Source organism: Punica granatum, chromosome 2, assembly GCF_007655135.1.
Source record: "Punica granatum isolate Tunisia-2019 chromosome 2, ASM765513v2, whole genome shotgun sequence".
NCBI lineage: Eukaryota > Viridiplantae > Streptophyta > Magnoliopsida > Myrtales > Lythraceae > Punica > Punica granatum.
The window spans coordinates 38,513,296-38,533,763 of NC_045128.1; the positions used below are offsets into that span (position 1 = coordinate 38,513,296).

Below are 20,468 nucleotides of genomic sequence, written 5' to 3' on the forward strand. Positions count from 1 at the left end.
GTGAAATTAAATTACCATTAGTATTACATATCTAATAATGTATTATTAGTGATTGCATATCATTATCTTTTTCGGTGTGCACTTGTTAATTACTATTTTCAACAATCCATTACAAATATTTTATATAATAAAATTAGTAAAGAAAGAGATCGCATTTTATTATGTGCAATACATGGGCTTCACGACTAGTTAGAATGATGTAAGCTTGAATTGCAAGAAAATTAAATCACGATGATGTTTGGAGGAACGATGCTAGCACGTAGTTGGTCAAAGTTGCGTGCAGATTACCAAACAACTAAGCCAACATCACTGTTAAAGCTCAAGACTTGTATCGAAATAGAAATTGCATGGGATGTAATCGCCTTTTTTTTTTCTTCGTGAATTTGGGGGCTGAAGCCCAAATATATTAAACATTACAAAAGCAATGCATGGTGCCCCCCTACGACATCCCCAAATAATCTTTCCTGACAGTTCCATGAGTCCTCCTTTCCCTTTCCTTTGAACCGCACAAACCTGGCACTCAGAGCACATTCTGTATTAGCAGAATTTATTGTTTTCTGTAGGTGGAGCTTCCCATTTGGTAAGATATTATAGCTACAAGTCCTCACAGAATGGAACCATAAGAGGTCCTAACAAACTAATGTATCACACTCACAGATAGGAAGAGAATTTCTTGATCAGGTTTCCGGTTCGCGGCATGAGTGCAATCCTCTTTCGGCAGACTTTACATTTTCAACAAAATGAACAGAATCTTATAATCGTTTTCCTGAAAAACGAGATCAAATGAAAGTATGAGGGTGAGAGCAAACCTTATCTAGCCGCTTCTTCTAATCTTTTGGGAACTTGGCAGATGCATACGTTGATGAGTTTGTTGCATCCTGAGATAGTCGATGATTTCAGTGATTTTAGCTCCTCTACTCCTTCAGTCCCAGTAAGATTGTTGCATCCTTGCATCTGTAGAACAGTCAGCTTCTGCAGTTTCAATAAGTTCGGTAACTTCTCAATTGCTTTGCAACGGGATATATTAAGACTTGAGATCTTCCAGCTCCTCCAGTCCCGGATTCTCTCTGAGATTTCTACACCCTCACGTTACCAAAGTTCTTAACCTTCAAGGCGTCGACAGATTTGGCAACTTCTCAGCTGCTTTACATTCAGAAATGTCTGAGAATTCTACAGATTCCAAATGCCCAGGTCCCGGAATCTCAGTTATTTTTTCACATCCGCTCATTGCCAGCTTCTGTAAGTTATGCAATTTTGATACATGCGGCAACTTTTCAAGCGCTCTGCACTCCAAAACGTCCAGATCCTCCATTGATTGCAATTCTCCAAGCCCTTCAACTTGACTTAGCTTCATGCAGTTGTCCAAATACAATAATTTCAACAATTTCAACTTTGACAATTTTGGTAACTTTTCCATTGAATTGCAACTGACCAAGTAGAGATTTCTTAAGTCATGCAACCGGTCGAGGTCCAAGCTTTCTATGGTAGGAAGCATTCATCTGAAACAATCTCCACAACTTTGACGGGTTAGGTAGCTTTTCCATTTGGCTCAACTGAATATGTAAAGAACGTAAAAAGTCTAGCCTTTCAAGACCATCAAGGTGAGTTATCGGGCATAATGATGTATCCAATCTTTTGAGAGATGTTAAACCCTGCAGGCCTGGAATCTCGGTTATTTTGCAGCTGTTGTACACACGTAACAGAGACAAGTTGTTCAAGTTCGAAAGATTTGGCAACCTCGCGAGTGAAGAACAGAACGAAATCTCCAGCTCATACAGGCTCGATGGAAGCCTCGGGAGGCATTTTAGTTTCAAACACTTCTGAATGCGGAGCTCTCTGAGATGAGGGAGGGCGCCAGGCAAGGTGGTTATGCCCGTATTGGATAATTCCAACTTCTCCAACTTGGATAGGTTCCTGATACCCATAGGCACTTCCACAAGCTGGCGGCACCCCGAGAATATCAATTCCTTCAAGTTGATCAGGTGCTCCAGATTCGGAAAAATGTGGATCAACTCACCACCGAGCCTTAGACTGATTAAGCTAGAGGGCAGATTAGGCAGAGCCTGGAGCCTCTGGCACCCTCCTAAATCAAGAATCTCGAGTTGGCGGAGGCAACTAATACTTGTCGGAAGGCTACTAACCTTTGTATCAGCTAACTGTAAGATCCTCATAGAGGATTTGCTTCCAATGTTAATTGGAATGTCTCCTTCCAAGTCTACACAACCACTGGCATTTAGCACTTGTAGATTCTCCAAAGTTGCAAGAGTGCTCGGCAAGCAAGTCATATGACTATGATCAATCTTGGGCACAGTCAAGAGAGTTAAATTGCCTATGGAGTCGGGCAATCTCCTGATTTGTGTGCCTGACAAGCTCAGCTCGACCAATGAGGTCAGCTGCCCAATGAAGTCTGGAACTGCTCCCAGTGACTGGCAGTTGTCCAACGAGAGTAGCTTTAGTTTCTTTAAACATTTTAATGAGTCTGGAATTTGAGCAAGCAATTTGCAGTTGTTGGCGCTGAGGGTTTCCAGATTTTCAAGCTTGTCCGTATCTCTCAATACAGGTAGTTCCCGTATAGAGGTTCCATCAACTAGAAGCTCAGTCAGTGCTTCCATAGAACCCAACTGAGGCAAATTCTTGAGGCTCGTGCAGTTCCTTATGTCTAAAGAGACGAGAGCACTGAGTTTCTCTATAGATGGATCTATGCTGACCAAGTTGTGACATGATCTAAGAATCAGTCTCTCCAAAGCTGGAGATGCTGAGAAATCAGGAGTTTTTCTTAGTTGCAGGCAACCTGTAAGATCAAGAACTTTTAGCTTCCTGGCCACCTGCAGGAATGAAAAGGATTTTAATGAGGGGAAGGGAGAAAGAGAATAATTGAATAAACATTCAGCTTGAATCACAAGACAAAAACAAATGAACTCCAGCCAGCCCAATCCTCACTGACCATGCTCCTTGACAGGTCCAAAACAATTAGGCTCTTCAGATCTAAATTGGTTGGTGGCGTAGGATTGGAGTTGCTTAGCCACTGCAGATCCGGTAGAAGAAGCTCAAAATTTCCACAAAGACTTGCCTTTTCTAGCTGAAGGATTCTCAAATTTGTTAGATGCAGGAACCGATCATCCTCAATGCAGTGGTCTTCCGAGCGGAACTGATATCCTTCTAGACTGATGGCCTCAACTTTTGTCATCCCCTGCTCCAAGAAAAGAAATGAAATTAGCTGCGCTATACTAGCTAGATGATTCCATATTCTTGTGCCAAAGAAGATATTTAACAACAGCAAAGTTCTTAACTTTGATAAATGGATAAATGTATAAACACACACAGTCACCTATATACATATATTATAGGCGGAAAATTTATTAAGCAGGTCTAATGCTCGTGAGCCTTTAGTTACCTCCCGCGGATGTCTCTCTAATGCACGCATCGCCACTTCACTGTGCCACAATCTACAACGCAACCACGGCTCTTTATAGTTTTCCCGTTCCACAATTTCCCTGCCAAGGTCTCTGAGTTGGTCGTGCATCCATAGCTTACTGTCATCTGTGATTCTTATCAGTGACTTCAAGAGAAGGATCTCAATTCCAACTTCCGGGAAAAAATCACAATCATCCCACATGGGTTTTACTACTCTAGCATCTGTTCCAATGAAGAAACATGCAATATCGAGAAATATCTCCCGCTGCTCATGATCCAAGCCATCATAACTTATCTTCAACGTATCTCGGACCTTCATATGGGGTTTCTTCTTCAACTGCTTCAGTGTACCTTGCCATATCTCCTTGCGCCCACTGCTTGTAGATAAAGAAGCACCTATTACCTCAAGAGCCAGAGGTAGCCTTCCAGTTGTGCTCACGATATCCCAGGACAAGTCAATAAAGTCAAGTGTCGGCAAGCCTTTTATAAATGCATGCTTGCAGAAGAGTTCAAAAGCTTGATCTGCACTCAGTAGTGTGAGTTCATAAATATCACTTACTTGAAATAGATCTAGAACATTCTTTTCTCGGGTTGTAATAATGATCCTGCTTCCTGGACCAAACCAAGCAAGGTCCCCAGCTAGAGCCTTGAGTTGGTCGACTCGATCGACTTCATCCAAAAGAATGATCGCTTTCTTGTGACGGAGCCTGTACTTGAGTTGCTTGGTTCCTTCATCCGTATTTGCAAAGTCTTTGCGCTCACTATTTAAGATGTCAGCAACTAGCTTGCTTTGCAAGTACTCAAGACCTTTATGTTGTGAGGATGTTTCTCGAATGTCATTAAGGAAGCAAGAAGATTCAAATTGATCCAACAGTTGGTTGAAGACAACTTTTGCAAGAGTTGTTTTCCCAATTCCGCCCATGCCCCATATTCCAACAATTTGAACACCTGTTTCATTAACCTCCAGCAATGTCGTCTTAATAGCTTCGACATGGTGATTGATTCCAACCAGGATGTCATTGACATCCAGATAAGCATTCCTCAAACTGATGAGAACCCTTGCAAGCACCTTTTTAATGAATTCGCCATGTTTCCTAAAAGGTATGATTAATTTATGAACCAAAGTCAGTATACAAATTCATTTAAAAGCAGAAATCTCATAAATTATTTTAACCTATGAAAGCTGTAAAACTAATTAGAAAAACAGATTTGAAATGAAAACAAGAGAAGGGTGTTACCCATTTGCCTCTTTCTTGAGTTCCAACCCTTTCAGTTTCACAACCTTTTGGAGAGCATCCCTCCACACCTGAACAGTCTCGAAGTCGTAGTTTTCCTCGTGCTGGGCAAAGGCTTCAGCATAACTCCCAGTTTGGTGCTGAACTTCATCTGGCGTAACGTCTAAGAAAATGGGCAGGATCATGTGCTTCGTCTCATCCTTGTGCTTCACCATCTCCGCCACCTCCTTGAGACACCACTTACTGGAAGCATAGCCCTTTGAGAAGAGAGGTATGGAGATTTTTGACTGCTTGATTGCCCTCATGAGCTCAGGCCCGATCTCTTCTCCGACACGGAGCTCTTCATCATCCCTGAAGGTTTGGACTCCTGCATCTTTCAGACGATGATATAGGTTGTCAGTGAACTCTTCGAGACTGTCTGGTCCCCTGAAGCTCAAAAACACTTCATACTCATGTCCAGCTTCAGCATTGACCTGAAAAGTGTGTGATGAATTAGTAGACATTCCATGCCGCCTCACGGGGCTAATGGTGATATATATGAGTGCTAATTGTCATGCACTAATCCACTGAATGGTCGTTCCGACGCATAGAATAGTGCCTTCACCTGTTTTACACGGCTTTCAAGGTTCAAGGGAGATATCATATTAGAACGTGATTCTACATAAAACACAAAAAAAATTTATAAAAACTTACGCGTGAAAAAAAAGCAAAAAGTTGAAGAGTTCGCCTTCACATTTAATGGTAGAGACACTAAAATAAACTCATGTGTGGGTAAAATTGAAGAACTTGTGGTAATGATATTCTTTTTTGGAATTTGACCGGTCATGTAGTACTCCTACTATTTATAACATATCATAAGAAATATAATAATATAAATAGCACATCATATCTATCTCTATCGATAAAACTAGGATTTGATTTGCTTTTTTTCAGAGTGAACTCTAGTATCCAGAAGTTTAATTGGGCTCCGACTAAGGGGTAAAGCTCTTTCAATATAGATTTGCTTTTTCTGAAAAGCAAACGTATAACACATTATATCTATGAGAAATAATATCAGATTTATTTTTTGAAAAGCAAATATCTTCTTACATGATTTGTTTTTTAGGATCTTATTCAAAATATATTTATATTAAGAAAAAGTTCAAAAAAATCAGAAAATAACGACATGTCTTATAAATCTGTATCTATAAGTTTTGAAAAACTAAATGTCCATTTAAAAAAAAAAGCTTAAAAACCAAAAAATTTACCGTTGTTCCTACAAATCTATACTCACATGTCATAAAAAATTTAAAAATTACTTTTCTAGAATAAACTTAAAAAAACTGAGAAAATAAAAATCATTCTCATAAATCTATATTTATATATTTAAAAAATTTTAAAATTTAAAATTAAACATTTGGTTTTTAAACTCTCAAAAAATCGTGAAACTTTCATTTTTCAATCCGGGCATTCAGAGACAATCCACACAAAATATTCTTACTTTTAAAATTTTAAAAATTGAGAAAATAACTAATACCATCAAAATATATATTATGAAATATAAAAAATTCCACATAAAAAAACTTAGAAAAATAAAAAATAAAAATAACAACCGATCTCACAAATCTATATTTATATGCTTTAAAAAATTAAAAATTAGAAATTTCGTTTTTGAGAAAAGCCAAAAAAACCAAGAAAAGAACAAATACTCTCACAATTTTATTATTGTGTTTTAAAGCATTTAAAATATAAAAATAAACATCCTTAAAGCATTTGAAATATAAAAATAAAACATTATTTTTAAGGAAAGTTGAAAAAATTGAGAAAATAATGACCAATGCACAAATTTATTTATATTTTTTTAAAATTAAAATTTTGCGTAAAAAATCTCAAAAATTGAGAAAAGTCTATTTAACAACCAAGTATTTTGAGGTCAGGCGTACTTCAGGTCCACTTTATATTGTACTAGTTTTGGAACCAGTACAGTTCACCGATTAGAGGGTGATCCAACATAAAATTAGAGAATCCAAAATTTCTGCAAAGTTTATGGGTGAAGAAAATGTAAAAAAGTTGAAAAACTCATTTTCACATTTAATGGTAGACATATTAAAATAAACTTCCATGTGCGCAAAAATTGAAGGAACACGCATCTAAAGGTAGCAATATTTTTTAAGTCCGGATCAATTACAGTTTATTTTTGGTATTTTCACTAATTGTAACGTGCCATACGAAATATAATAAAAATAATACATCACATCTATATATATATATATATATATATATAATATGGCATTATTTGCTTTTTGGAAAGCAAATATATAACACATCATTAAAATATGATATAATTTATTTTTTGAAAAGTAAATATGATTGTACCTCATTGTTTTTACTTGGATCTTTTCATAAAATATTTTTACTTTTAAAAAGTTAAAAAAATCCAGAAACTAGAGATTGCTCAATAAATCTATATCTATATGTTTTGCAAATTCAAAAGAATTTGTTTCCTAAAAAATTCTCATAGAATAATAGTCATCCCATGAATCTATATTTATATGATTCAAAGAATTAAAAAAATAAAAATTAGAAATTTCGTTTTCTAGAAAAACTTAAAAAACTGAAAGAGTAACAACCATCCACAAATCTAATTTATATATTTTTTAAAAATTAAAAATTAAAATGTTCTTTTTTAAGAAAGCTGAAAAAGTAGAAAAAATAATGATCGGTCCCACAAATTATATGCATGCTAAGAAACATAAAAATTACTTATAAAAAAGCTCAAAAAATTGAATAAAATTAAGCAATCTTGCCGTTCTGAGGCCATTTACATTAAAATTTTTATTTTCAAAAGAATAGGAAAATAATTACTAGTCCCACAAATCTATATCTATGTGTTACAAAAAATTAAAATTTGTTTCCTAGAGAAGAGCCCAAAATTGAAAAAATAATGGTGACCCCCTGAATCTGTATTGATATGTTTAAAAAACCTTAAATTTAATTTAAAAGTTCCTTTTCTAGAAGAAAAATCTCAAAAATTGAGAAAATAATTACTTGTCCCACACATTTATATTTAAATTGTTTTAAAATATTTAATAAAAATAAAAAATTGAAAACTCTTTTCAAAGAAGATATTATTATCAAGGCTTAAGTTGAGGTGGCTGGAGACGAGCCACCTCTAACCCCCCATACAACGACCCTGATTGGATCTGGGTCAAGGGGGCTCACATCCCTCTCACCTTGTTCGTGGAAGATTCCACAGGAGCGATCATACCTATATCCGGCTAACTAGTCTGCGGCTCGAGCACCCTACTGACCTATATGTGACTGCAGACGAGGCCATTGGGAGGGAGTGACCTCTCCGGCAATTTCCTCTAGGGTCCAAGTAGCTGGGACCCAGCCAGCTTGACCCCCAGGCCACAGCCAGATCTGTCATGGCTTGTGGGTTGATCCCACAACCTTGTGTACGGCCAGGGTGCCTGGAACGGGCCACATAGGGGTTGCTAATAAGTTTGATTATGGATCGGGGCGTTTTTTGAAGAATCAAACAAGTTCTGAAATTTGAAAATGTAAGAATTAATCTCCAGTCTCAACAACCAAACGGTGAGAGAAGACAAGCAGAAAGATAGCAAGAATCACAGTGTATGCAGCATAAGATTGAAAATAAAACACACTATATCAGAATAGATGACCAGATATACATATGCATACATGGATTTGCATCCTTACTATGAATCTTGCTCTTTCATCCCTTCTCTAGTATACGCTTACTTACCAAAACCAGGATAAGTGCGACTGCCAATAGAACACGCAGATCAAGCCCACCAAGTGTAACTGAATCCATTAGCTGCTTATTTCCCTTTGCCTCTCAAGCTGCTATAGCATGCCTGGTATTAGATGTCCGCCAGCCAATATAATACTCTTACTGGATGCAAGCTAAGGCAGCAATTCGGTATATTTAATTTGAGGAGGCACATGGCTCAAAAAGTAAAATGGACAAGGCATTATTCAATAAAATTAAATGAATATAAAAACAACTATGACAATAATTAATAGGACAACAAGGGATTAGGTAGGGCGTTAGGAAGCTGCCTTAAGTTGACTTGGATCTCGACAATAGCATTTGACTATGCAGCGCGGAGTTGCCCGTCCAGTTTTAGCCATCGAAAGTTAGGCGTGATTGTAGAAGCCCCCCCTGCTGGGTCCGCATGAAACATTTGCAACATAAAGCAAGTTTTTGCTGAATGAAAAAGATTTATGGAAGATGTATATGTTTCTCGAGGAGAGTCTGTCTTCGGATTTAATTTCCCGACAATAGGCTACTGTCATTGCGGTACATACAATTTGCTGATCTGACATGTAACAATCACAATCGATCATTGAAACACTTCAAAGAAAGGCCCCGGGAGTGTAGACGCAGCTTCTCGGTATTTTAGCCATTGAGCATAGAATCGAGTCATTAATAACTACATCATCTTGCTAAACATTGCCGGAAATCAAAAAATTCCAGCAGCTAGAGAGCATTGCAGTACTGTAACAACCATCAGGGTGTAAATTTCTTTATGCAAGAGGTTCTTCTTTCTTGATATGGAGGATTTACAAAGAGGCTGCGGGTGAGAATAAACGAGAGCATCAAATAGGCACCAGAGATCTGCAAGCCAAGGGGAGCAACTGGAAACATATGCGTCCCTTTTCACTTGACATGAGGGACCATTTGGGATATCGTTTCATCTTCCAACAGTTGGTCGATGTACCGCGGGGGAAAAATTTGCATCCGAGTTGCATCTTGGATGAACATCAGTCCAAAGTACTGCAAAACAAAAGACAGAACATATGACAAGCACAGCAAAGAAATTATTACTAAAACAATATCATATAACGTGCCACGTCAAACAACTAATATCATATTACTTTCTTGATGGGTCATGAACAACTCAGTTCCATTGCAAACGATGTAGACACACATTAAATATAAAGCAATCTCTATGTCACGATCATTTACCCCCAAACGGTCATGGAATGAAGCAAACTTGATAAGCGAAGAACTAGAAATCCCAGAAAGAATGTGCTCCCTGTTGTCGGCAGTAGTTAAGTCCGAAGGGTGCACTACATTGGATTGATGATAATCTTGCTACCGTTATTCATGATTGGAGAAGAAGTGATATCATGGCTGACCAAAGAAGCAAGTTACACGAGTGGGTCAACTTGATTGGGGCCCCGCCACCCACTTGTTGCACGAGGCAAATTAGCCTATGAAAGGAGAGAGGGCTCACGGCAACAGGGGGGAGGAAGAGAGTGAGAAATATGAGGGCAGTGGATCATACAAGAGAGAGGAGGAATGTAAGAATATTCATGACTTCCCCGTACTCCACAAATGAAAGTGTATTATCCTTATCGTGCTTATGAGCAATATAGATAATAAAAATTAGAAAATCATATTTTATGCATCAACATGGATACAGAGCAGCATGTTTCCATGGTATAATCTCTAGATCTTGGTTTCAGTATAAGACAAGATCATCTACCTCCAAGGCAGCTAAAGTATCATTAGCTGCCCCGGTTTTCACATGGCCTCTTCATTTGCTGCAGACGTTTTAATGAACTCATCGGACCCGCCAAAAACTTCCTTGAGGTCCATCGGGTCGTACGTACCTAATTTGAAATCAACGGATAGCATTCCAATCACTAACAAGTAGCTGTAATGTAATATATGTTTCTGAAGGATCCTTTTAATGTCTACTTTCGATTTTAAGACTGTTGGACCGACATATTTCAGTATAAGGCTTTAAGATACATTGATGTGAGTGCGACAAAACAAGTCAGTCGATGGGACCCTCAACGTTATTGATGGGGTCATCATGAGTGGATCGTGCTATCATGTTGGACAGTTTCCATTGGCTTACCATTTTGGACTAACGTCCCATATAAAAAAGCTTCCCCCTTGAGATAATAACAAGTCCCGGAGAGTGGGTCCCTGTGGTCCATCCAAACCGTGCCAACAAACCTGCAGCAGTAGCGAACCGTCTAATCAAATTCATCTTGAAACTCAAAAATATATGGTAAACTCGTGGTACGAAAGTATAAACCGTGACCATTATTATTAGTGCAAAATATAAATATATGAATATAAATTTGTGCAACACACGGAATTAAACGTTAATTATTTTTTTATTCCGTATGTACCGCAGATCATGCTCTAATTATTTTTTTTGAAAAAAATGGTATATTTTGGCTAGTATAGCATATATGGTCACGACAATTCTGGAAAGCAACTTGATATGTGGAAAATTTATAAAATTTGCTCGACATGTTCAATTCTCTTTTGTCCATTGGCAAAGTAGACCAGTCAAACTTAAATTCATTTTAAAAAACCGGAGTGTGACAGACCGAACAATGGCAGAGGCTGCTTAACTGAGCAAGCCAAACGCATCAGAGCTCGGGTCGTCCCTAATGTGATGTGGGGTTCACAACCGCATCCCAAACGTACCGATTGAGCTCCCCAGCCTAACTTTGATGCGATAATTTGAATGCAAATAAACTTGACTTTTAATTTCAATATTTATCCCACCAAAAAAAAAATTGACTTAATTAAGTAAGCACTTATTTCAATTAGCACATAAAAATTCAACAATTAATTTTCAAAACTTATAATTAAATTGAAACAAATACGTGCTTCGTTTTTTCGATAGATATTAGTAATACGCAACTAAAAATCTCTCTACTTGGCTAAATTTGACTATGATCCTATTAAGCAGGGAAGCTAGTAAGTTGCATAGGTCACCAACTCGGAAATCAAGACGTTGGGATTCAATTTTCATGAGTGAAATATTCGTACTTCTTTATTTTACTTTTTTTTTATTCTTGTATAAATTCATGTACAGGAAAGGGCAAAAAAGGGAAATACTCATATTTTATGATAATATATTAGTCGCCAAAGAAGAAGTAATTAATCTTTTGAAGTGGCCTCTCTCGAGCTCTCACTTTGTTTTTGAATGGCCCGGCGCTATTTCGGGCAATGTCCATCCACAAGCAAATCAAATCATATTTATATGGTTAATTGCTCAAAGAAATACGAATTTTTCTCATTTTAAAAATTCCACCTCTATCATCAGAGGCCCTCTGCAGGTTTTTCCATCTCGTTGACGTACGCTCTGCTTGAGCTCGTTGCTGATGGGTGGGAATGAGGTTGAGAGTATGAATCTGAAGATTTCATAGTATCGGCCATTACCTGTGTAAAATCCGAAAAATTATTCGATGACAAATCAATTAATACATAAAGAATTTTCATACATATAAAGAATATTCAAAAAATTATAAATTCGACCGAACGAGTAAAAATTCACTGCCATTTTTATCTGTAAAACAATTGAGAAATATTTTGAGGGTGAACTTGACGTTCAGTGAATAACCACAACCTAACTAGAAGGATCATGATACAGGTTGAGCAATATTGCAAAAATATTATCGAGACCTTCAAAACTCAAATTATCCCTATGCCTCTTCCAAGCTCTTGATCGCAATAACGGCTCCACACTAACCTCTCTGCTTGAGGCAACCATTTTCTACTGCTCGACTTACGATTGGCTCAGGGCATCACAAGACACGGGATTCACCAATTTTCATCACTAATTCATTCACAAATATCGTAATTGATCGTAAAAAATATATATATACACGATCCGAAATATTGATATGGCCATAAAAATACAATCATAATAAATTGATAATAATCACGATAAAAATACTAGATTAAGAATAGGCTACTTACATTGATAAGCCGTCCAATCCTGAAACATCGAACAACAATCGATTTCTTTTCTTTTCTTTTTTTTCATTCAAATCACTCCCAGCTCCTCTCCATTCTTCACTTCTCTCTCTATTTTGAAATCTGAATGGAAGGGATGAATAGAGAAGGCAATACATAAAGCAAGCATAAAAGAAGGCGGTGAAAGTCAAGGAAAATTAGTGGCCCACGTGGAAGAGAGACGCACATCAGAATTATGTAGGTAAGCCTCAGGAAGATTATCTTTATAATTAAATAATCAAATAAAAATTATAATGATCATTCAGTAAACAAATGCAGTGAAGATTGGAAAAATGGGAAAGCACATGTGAATAAGCACGTGAAAATTTTGGGACGTTACAACCTGACTGTTCTATGGGTCTCTAGCCAAGGGGAAGTCGGGGCTGTATAGGATCTGTCTGGATGAGTCCAGGTTTGCTTCGACTATAGGCTTGATGCGGACGAATTGTGATAAGAAGGATGGAGCGAATTATGGTGATAGTAGCAGAAGTTCGTATCCTAACAGTGAGCAAGCAATCCGCAGTCAGTTGGAGCCGAGGGCCTCCAGATTCCCGAGCTTGTCTGTACCTCTCAGTACAGGTAATTCCTGTATAGAGGTTCCATCAACCAGAAGTTCGGTCAGTGCGTCCATTGAACCCAACTGAGGCAAATATTCGAGTTTCGTGCAGTCCCTTATGTCTAAGGAGAGTAGAGCGCTAAGTTGCTCTATCGATGGATCAACGGAGACCAAGTTGCAACAAGATCGAAGAATCAGTCTCTCTAAAGCTGGAAATGCTGAGAAACCGGGTGTTCTTGTTAGATGCCCGCATTCTGTAAGATCAAGAACTTTTAGCTTCGCAGCTACCTGCAGGAACGAAAAATGATTTAAAAGATGGGGAAGAAAGAGAGATAATATTCTCATCAGATGATTATTCAGCTTGAATCGCATGACCGAAACAGAACCGGATACTGTTGATACCTTCATCAAGCTCCAGCCAGCCCAATCCTCACTGACCATGCTCTTCGATAGATCGAGGACAACTAGGTTCTTCAGATTTAGATTGGTCGGTAGCGTAGGACTGAAGTTGCAGAAGTGCCAACTCAGCCACCGCAGGTTCGGGAGAATGCCCTCAAAATTTCCACTGAGACTAGCTTTATCTAACAGAAGGATCCTCAAGTTCGGTAGATTCTTAAACTGATCATCCTTAAAGCAGAGATCTTCTGAGCGGAACTGATATCCTTCTAGACTGATGGCTTCAACTGTTGTCCTCCCCTGCTCCAAGAAAAGAAACGAAATTAATAGCACTATGCTATACAACGCTATATTCTTGCACCAAAGACAATACCGTCTACTGCTGTGACAAAGTTTCAACTTCGATAAATGGATTGAAGTACAAACAAACATACATATATCTAGGAGACAGATTAGCGAAGTAGGTCTAATGCTTTTGAGCTTTCATTACCTCCTCAGGCTGCCTCTCTAATACACGCATCGCCACTTCACCTTGCCACAGTCTACTCCGTAACCGCGGCTCTTTATAGTTTTCCTTTTCCACGATTAACCTGCCAAGGTCTCTGAGTTGGTCGTGCATCCATAGCCTACTGTCATCTGTGATTTTGATTAGTGACTTCGAGAGAAGGATCTCGATTGCAATTTCTGGGAAAAAATCACAATCATCCCACATGGATTTTGCTATTCTAGCATCTTTTCCGATGAAGAAACATGCGATATCGAGAAATATCTCCTGCTGCTCACGATCCAAAACATTATAAATTATCGCCAACCTCTCTTGGACCTTCCTATGGGGTTCCATCTTCAACTGCTTCAGTGTATCTTGCCATATCTCCTTGCGCCCAGTGCTTGTAGATAAAAAAGAACCTGTTACCTTAAGAGCCAGAGGTAGCCTTCCAATTGCCCTCACAATATCCCAAGACAAGTCAGCAAAATCAGGCGTCGGTGGGACCTCTTTAAATGCATGCTCGCAGAAGAGTTCGAAAGCTTGATATTCACTCAGTAGTGTGAGTTCATATGTATTATTTATTCGAAATAGATTTAGCACTGCCCTATCTCTGGTTGTAACAATAATCCTGCTTTCTGGACTAAACCAAGCAAGATCCCCAGCTAGAGCCTTGAGTTGATCAACTTGATCAACATCATCCAAAAGAATGATTGCTTTCTTGTCACGGAGCCTGTTCTTGAGCTGCTGGATTCCTTCATTCGTATTTGCAAAGTCTTCACGCTCACAATTTAAGATGTCGGAGAGTAGCTTGCTTTGCAAGTACTCAAGACCCTTGGGCTGTGAGGATGTGCCTCTAATGTTATTGAGGAAGCAAGAGGATTCAAATTTCCCCAACAGTTGGCTGTAGACAACTTTTGCAAGAGTCGTTTTCCCAATTCCACCCATGCCCCATATTCCAACAATTTGAACACCTTCCTTTCCAAGCTCCAGCAATGTCTTGACAACTTTGAAATGATCAATGATTCCAACCACCATATCATTGACTTCTAGATAAGCCATAACAACCCTTGCAAGCACCTTTTTAATGAACTCTTCATGTTTCCTGAAAGGTATGATATATTCATGAAGCATAAAATCAAGTCAGTACATCAATTCATACAAAAACTGGAAACTATAAACTATTTTTAACCGATTGAAAACTGAAAAATAAATAAGAAAAACAGATATGAAATGAAAACAAGATAAGGGTGTTACCCGTTTGCCTCCTTTTTGAATTCCAGCCCTCCCAGTTTCACAACCTTTTGAAGAGCATCCCTCCACTCCTGCACTGTCTCAGAGTCGTAGTTTCCCTCATGCTGGGCAAAGGCTTCAGCATAACTCCCAGTCTGGTGCTGAACCTCATTTGGCGTAACGTCTAAGAAAATGGGCATGATCCTATGCTTCGTTTCCTCCTCGAGCTTCATCATCTCCGCCACCTCCGTCAAACACCAGGTACTCAAAGCATAGCCCTTTGATAAGATGGGTATATAGATCTTTGACTGCTTGATTGCCATCATGAGCTCAGGCCCAATCTCTTCTGCTACACGGAGCTTTCCATTGTCCCTCACAGTGTGTACTCCTACATCTTTCAGGTGATGGTACAGCTGGTCAGTGAATCCTTCGCTATCATCTAATCCCCCAAAGCTCAAAAAAACTTCATAATCAACCAGAAGCTCAGTCAGCGCATCCATAGAACCCAGCCGAGGCAAATATTCGAGTTTCGTGCAGTCCCTTATGTCTAAGGAGACCAGAGCACTAAGTTGCTCTATTGATGGATCAACAGAGACCAAGTTGCGACAAGATCGAAGAATGAGTTTCTCTAAAGCAGAAAATGCTGAGAAACTGGGTGTTTTTGTTAGATGCCTGCACTCTGTAAGATCAAGAACTTTTAGCTTCGCGGCTACCTGCAGGAATGAAAACGATTTAAAAGATGGGGAAGAAAGAGAGATAATATTCTCATCAGATGATTATTCAGCTTGAATCACAAGGCCAACACAGAACCGGGCAAAAGACAACTGTTGATACCTTCATCAAGCTCCAGCCAGCCCAATCCTCACTGACCATGCTCCTCGACAGATCAAGGACAACTAGGTTCTTCAGATTTAGATTGGTCGGCAGCATAGCATTGAAGTTGCAGAGGTGCCAACTCAGCCACCGCAGGTTTGGGATAATACGCTCAAAATTTCCACTGAGACTAGCTTTATCTAACAGAAGGATCCTCAAGTTCGGTAGATTCCTAAACTGATCATCCTTAAAGCAGAGATCTTCCGAGCGGAACTGATATCCTTCTAAACTGATAGCTTCAACATTTGTCATCCCCTGCTCCAAGAAAAGAAACGAAATCAATAGCACTATGCTAGACAACGCTATATTCTTGCACCAAAGACAATACTGGCTACAGCTGTGACAAAGTTTCAACTTCGATAAATGGATTGAAGTACAAACAAACATACATATATCTAGGAGACAAATTAGCGAAGTAGGTCTAATGCTTTTGAGCTTTCATTACCTCCTCAGGCTGCCTCTCTAATACATGCATCACCACTTTGCTGTGCCACAGTCTACTCCGTAACCGCGACTCTTTATAGTTTTCCTCTTCCACAATTACCCTGCCAAGGTCTCTAAGTTGGTCATGCATCCATAGCCTATGGTCCTTTTTGATTTTGATTAGTGACTTCAAAAGAAGGATCTCGATTCCAACTCCTGGGAAAAACTCACAATCATCCCACATGGGTTTTGCAATTCTAGCATCTATTCCGATGAAGAAACATGCGATATCGAGAAATATCTCCCGCTCCTCATGATCCAGTCCATTATAACTTATCCTCAATGTATCTTGGACCTCCTTAGGGGGTTTCTTCTCCAACTTCTTCAGTGTACCTTGCCATAAGTCCTTGCGCCCGCTGCTTGTAGATAAAGAAGAACCTATTACCTCAAGAGCCAGAGGGAGCCTTCCAGTAGTCCTCACGATATCCCAGGACAAGTCAATAAAGTCAGGTGTCGGCGAGCCTTTTATAAATGCATGCCTGCAGAAGAGTTCAAAAGCTTGCTCTGCACTCAGTAGTGTGAGTTCATAGATATTCTTTATTCGAAATTGATCTAGAACTGTCTTTTCTCTGGTTGTAACTATAATCCTGCTTTCTGGACTAAACCAAGCAAGATCCCCAGCTAGAGCCTTGAGTTGATCAACTTGATCAACATCATCCAAAAGAATGATTGCTTTCCTGTCACGGAGCCTGTTCTTGAGCTCCTGGGTTCCTTCATTCGTATTTGCAAAGTCTTCACGCTCACGGTTTAAGATGTCAGAAAGTAGCTTGCTTTGCAAGTACGGAAGACCCTTGTGTTGTGAGGATGTTTCTCTAATGTCATTGAGGAAGCCAGAGGATTCAAATTTCTTCAACAGTTGGTTGTAGACAACTTTTGCAAGAGTCGTTTTCCCAATTCCTCCCATGCCCCATATTCCAACAATTTGAACACCTTCCTTTCCAAGCTCCAGCAATTTCTTGACAGCTTCGACATGATCATCGATTCCAACTAAGAGATCATTGACATTTAGATAAGCTTTCTTCAGACAGTTAAGAACCATTGCAAGCACCTTTTTGATGAACTCTCCATGTTTCCTGAAAGGTATGATAAATTCATGAAGCATAAAATCAAGTCAGTACATTAATTCATACAAAAACTGGAAACTATAAACTATTTTTAACCGATTGAAAACTGAAAAATAAATTAGAAAAACTGAAATGAAATGAAAACAAGACAAGGGTATTACCCGTTTGCCTCTTTCTTGAGTTCCAACCCTTTCAGTTTCACAACCTCTTGGAGAGCATTTCTCCACTCCTGAACAGTCTCGAAGTCGTAGTTTTCCCCGTGCTGGGTAAAGGCTTCAGCATAACTCCCTGTCTGGTACTTAACTTCATCCGGCGTGACGTCTAAGAAAATGGGCATGATCATGTGCTTCGTCTCATCCTTGAGCTTCACCATCTCCGCCACCTCCAGGAGACACCACTTACTCGAAGCGTAGCCCTTTGAGAAGATGGGTATGGAGATTTTTGACTGCTTGATTGCCCTCATGAGCTCAGGTCCGATCTTTTCTCCAACTCGGAGCTCTTCATCGTCCCTGAAGGTTTGGACACCTGCATCTTTCAGGCGATGGTATAGGTTGTCAGTGAATTCTAAGCGAGTGTCCGGTCCCCTGAAGCTCAAAAAAACTTCATACTCATGTCCAGCTTCAGCATTGACCTGAAAAGAGTGTGATGAATTAGTAGATATTCCACACCTCATGGGGATAATTGTGATATATGATTGCTAATCACCATGCATTAATTCATTGAATGGTCATTCCGATGCATACGATAATGCTTTACACTGTTTTACAGGGCTTTTGGGGTCCAAAGGAGGTATCAATATCATAGTGATGTACATATGAATCTCTTTCTTCACTCTTTAAATAGAGAAAATGCTCTCTCACTGAATTTTGGCAGGAAATTGCTCACTAACTAATCCATTAAATAGTCCTTTCCTATGTAATTTCCCTTACAAATTTTTATGCATAGTTTCTTTTCAGAGTGGTGGAACTATCCTCCAGTCTCCCAGCCAAATGGTGGCAGAAGGCAAGCAAATATAGAGCAAGAATCACAGAGTATGCGTCATAAGATTGAAATTATATCAGAATAGATGACGATATATACATGCCTGATCATGTTTTGTAGGAGCCATTTCCATTTGCTGCTTACTTCCTCCTTGCCTCCCAAGCTGATACAGAATGTCTTGTATTAGATGTAAGCCAATATATGATTCAATGTATGCAAGCTATAAGGCAGCAATTCGGATATTAAATTGGAGAAGGCACTAACATAAAATAAATGAATAGAAAAATTAATATGACAATAATTAATAGGACATAAAGGGACAAAAAGGGATTAGGCATCGTTCTAGGAAGCTGCATCAAGTTGACTTGTAAATTTTTCCACTCGCATGACTTAGTCTGGCATGATTTTTGTAGAATTTAAGAACATTGTGTTGAATTCCTCGAGCTGCCTAAGTTCACAATTTTGAGGATACAACTAGTCGAAGGTTAGGAGAAAGGAGAGATAGTTTCCTACTCTTTGGAAGAAGCATAACTGTCTCGAGGTGGGTCTATCTTCAGACAGTTATTTCCTGAAGATGGGCTACTATGTTTTAGGTACATACAGTATGCTGATCTGATTGATAACAATAACAGTCGACCATCGAAACCCTTCAAAGAAAGGCCCCAAGAGCATAGATGCAGCTTCTTGGGATTTTAGCCATTGAGCATCAATTCAAGTGATAAATAATCGCATCATCTTGCAAAACATTGAAGGTAATTAATGAACAATAAGCAGCAGCTTGAGAGCAGTGCAGCACTGTAACAATCATCGGGGTGTAAATTTCTATGTGAAAGAGGATCGTCTTTCTCGATCTACCCTGATTGGATCTGGGCCATGGTGGCTCACATCCTTCCCACCTTGTTCATGGAAGATCCCGCAGCAGAGTTCATACCTATCCGGCTACCTAGTCTGCGGCTCAAGCACCCTAGTGACCCAATGTTATCGCAGACAAGGTCAATGGGAGGAGAGACCTCTCCGCCAACTTACTGCAAGGTCCAAGTAGCTGGAACAGAGCCCGCTTGACCCCCAGGGCAGAGCCAGATCTGTGGTGGCTCGAGGGTTCATCCACGACCTCGTGTGCAACCGGGGTGCCAGGAACAAGCCACCTAGGTGCTGGTAGTGAGTTTGGTTTTGAATCCTTTTTTTTTTTTTTTTGGTGAAGAATCAGACGAGTTAGGGTAATTGAAAATGCAAGAAGTAATGCATCTCCAGTCTCCACAGCCAAATGGTGACAGAAGAAAAGCAGAAAGATAGCAAGAATCACAGTGTATGCCGCATAAGATTGAAATGAAACACGCTATATCAGAATAGATATCACAGTGTATGCAGCAGCATAAAATTGAAATGAAACACAGTATATCAGAGTAGACGAGGATATGCATATATACCTGTGGATCTGCATCCAGTTCAGTCAGTCGCTTCTTTGAGAAACTCATGCCTAACCAAACTGAGATAAACGCGACTGCCCAAAGAAACCGCAGATCAAGCTGCTTATTTCCCTTTGCCTCTCAAGCTGCTATAGAATCTCTACATGTGCGCCGATATATGACTCCTAATGGATGCAGGCTAAGGCAGCAATTCGGTATATTAAATTGGAAAAGGCCCTATTCAATAATATAAAATGAATAAAAAAGAACTGGTGCAATAATTAATTAATAGGACAAAAAGGGATGAGGCAGGGTTCTCAGAAGGTACTTATACTTCACTTGTAGATTTCGCAAGGTACTTATACATGACTTGTAGATTTTGCCAATTGCATATGACTTTTAGCAGAGAGACTTGCCCGTCCGGTTTTAGCAGAGGGTAAAAAGCAAAGGAGAGGTTGATGTACATAATTTCCCGGAGGTGGGCTACCGACAGTCACTGTCATTTTGGTGCATACGATATGCTGATATGACTGTTAGCAATCGCATTTGACCATTGAAACACACAG

General features: G+C 39.2%; 2 protein-coding genes across 14 annotated transcripts; both read right to left on the reverse strand.

The window, feature by feature from the left end:
- Positions 1–237: 237 nt before the first annotated feature.
- Positions 238–8,546, reverse strand: LOC116194298 (TMV resistance protein N-like). 8 transcript variants are annotated; one of them, XR_004154398.1, is made up of 7 exons: positions 8,398–8,546; positions 4,653–5,122; positions 3,395–4,508; positions 2,945–3,190; positions 810–2,825; positions 656–722; positions 238–513 (listed from the first exon to the last, which is right to left on the reverse strand). XR_004154398.1 is itself a non-coding variant. In XM_031523078.1 (6 exons), the coding sequence occupies exons 2-6, from the start codon at positions 7,892–7,894 to the stop codon at positions 1,452–1,454; spliced, it is 3,237 nt and encodes a 1,078-aa protein (XP_031378938.1). In that variant the 5' UTR covers positions 7,895–8,101; positions 8,398–8,526; the 3' UTR covers positions 238–1,451. The 8 variants fall into 8 exon arrangements, 5 of the variants coding, with proteins under 5 accessions (XP_031378938.1, XP_031378940.1, XP_031378937.1 ...); XR_004154397.1 differs by lacking the exon at positions 656–722; XR_004154396.1 differs by having other exon boundaries at positions 238–722.
- Positions 8,547–12,574: 4,028 nt separating this feature from the next.
- On the reverse strand, positions 12,575–20,109 carry LOC116198093. Of its 6 annotated transcripts, XM_031528426.1 has the most exons (10): positions 19,924–20,108; positions 19,523–19,673; positions 18,600–18,659; positions 17,677–18,146; positions 16,414–17,524; positions 15,930–16,223; positions 15,120–15,808; positions 13,869–14,967; positions 13,385–13,678; positions 12,575–13,270 (listed from the first exon to the last, which is right to left on the reverse strand). In XM_031528426.1, exons 1-10 carry the CDS (start codon positions 19,935–19,937, stop codon positions 12,950–12,952), a joined length of 4,503 nt encoding a protein of 1,500 aa, XP_031384286.1. In that variant the 5' UTR covers positions 19,938–20,108; the 3' UTR covers positions 12,575–12,949. The 6 variants fall into 6 exon arrangements, with proteins under 6 accessions (XP_031384286.1, XP_031384287.1, XP_031384291.1 ...); XM_031528427.1 differs by lacking the exon at positions 19,523–19,673 and having other exon boundaries at positions 19,924–20,109; XM_031528431.1 differs by lacking the exon at positions 19,523–19,673 and having other exon boundaries at positions 17,677–18,040; positions 19,924–20,107.
- Positions 20,110–20,468: the final 359 nt, after the last annotated feature.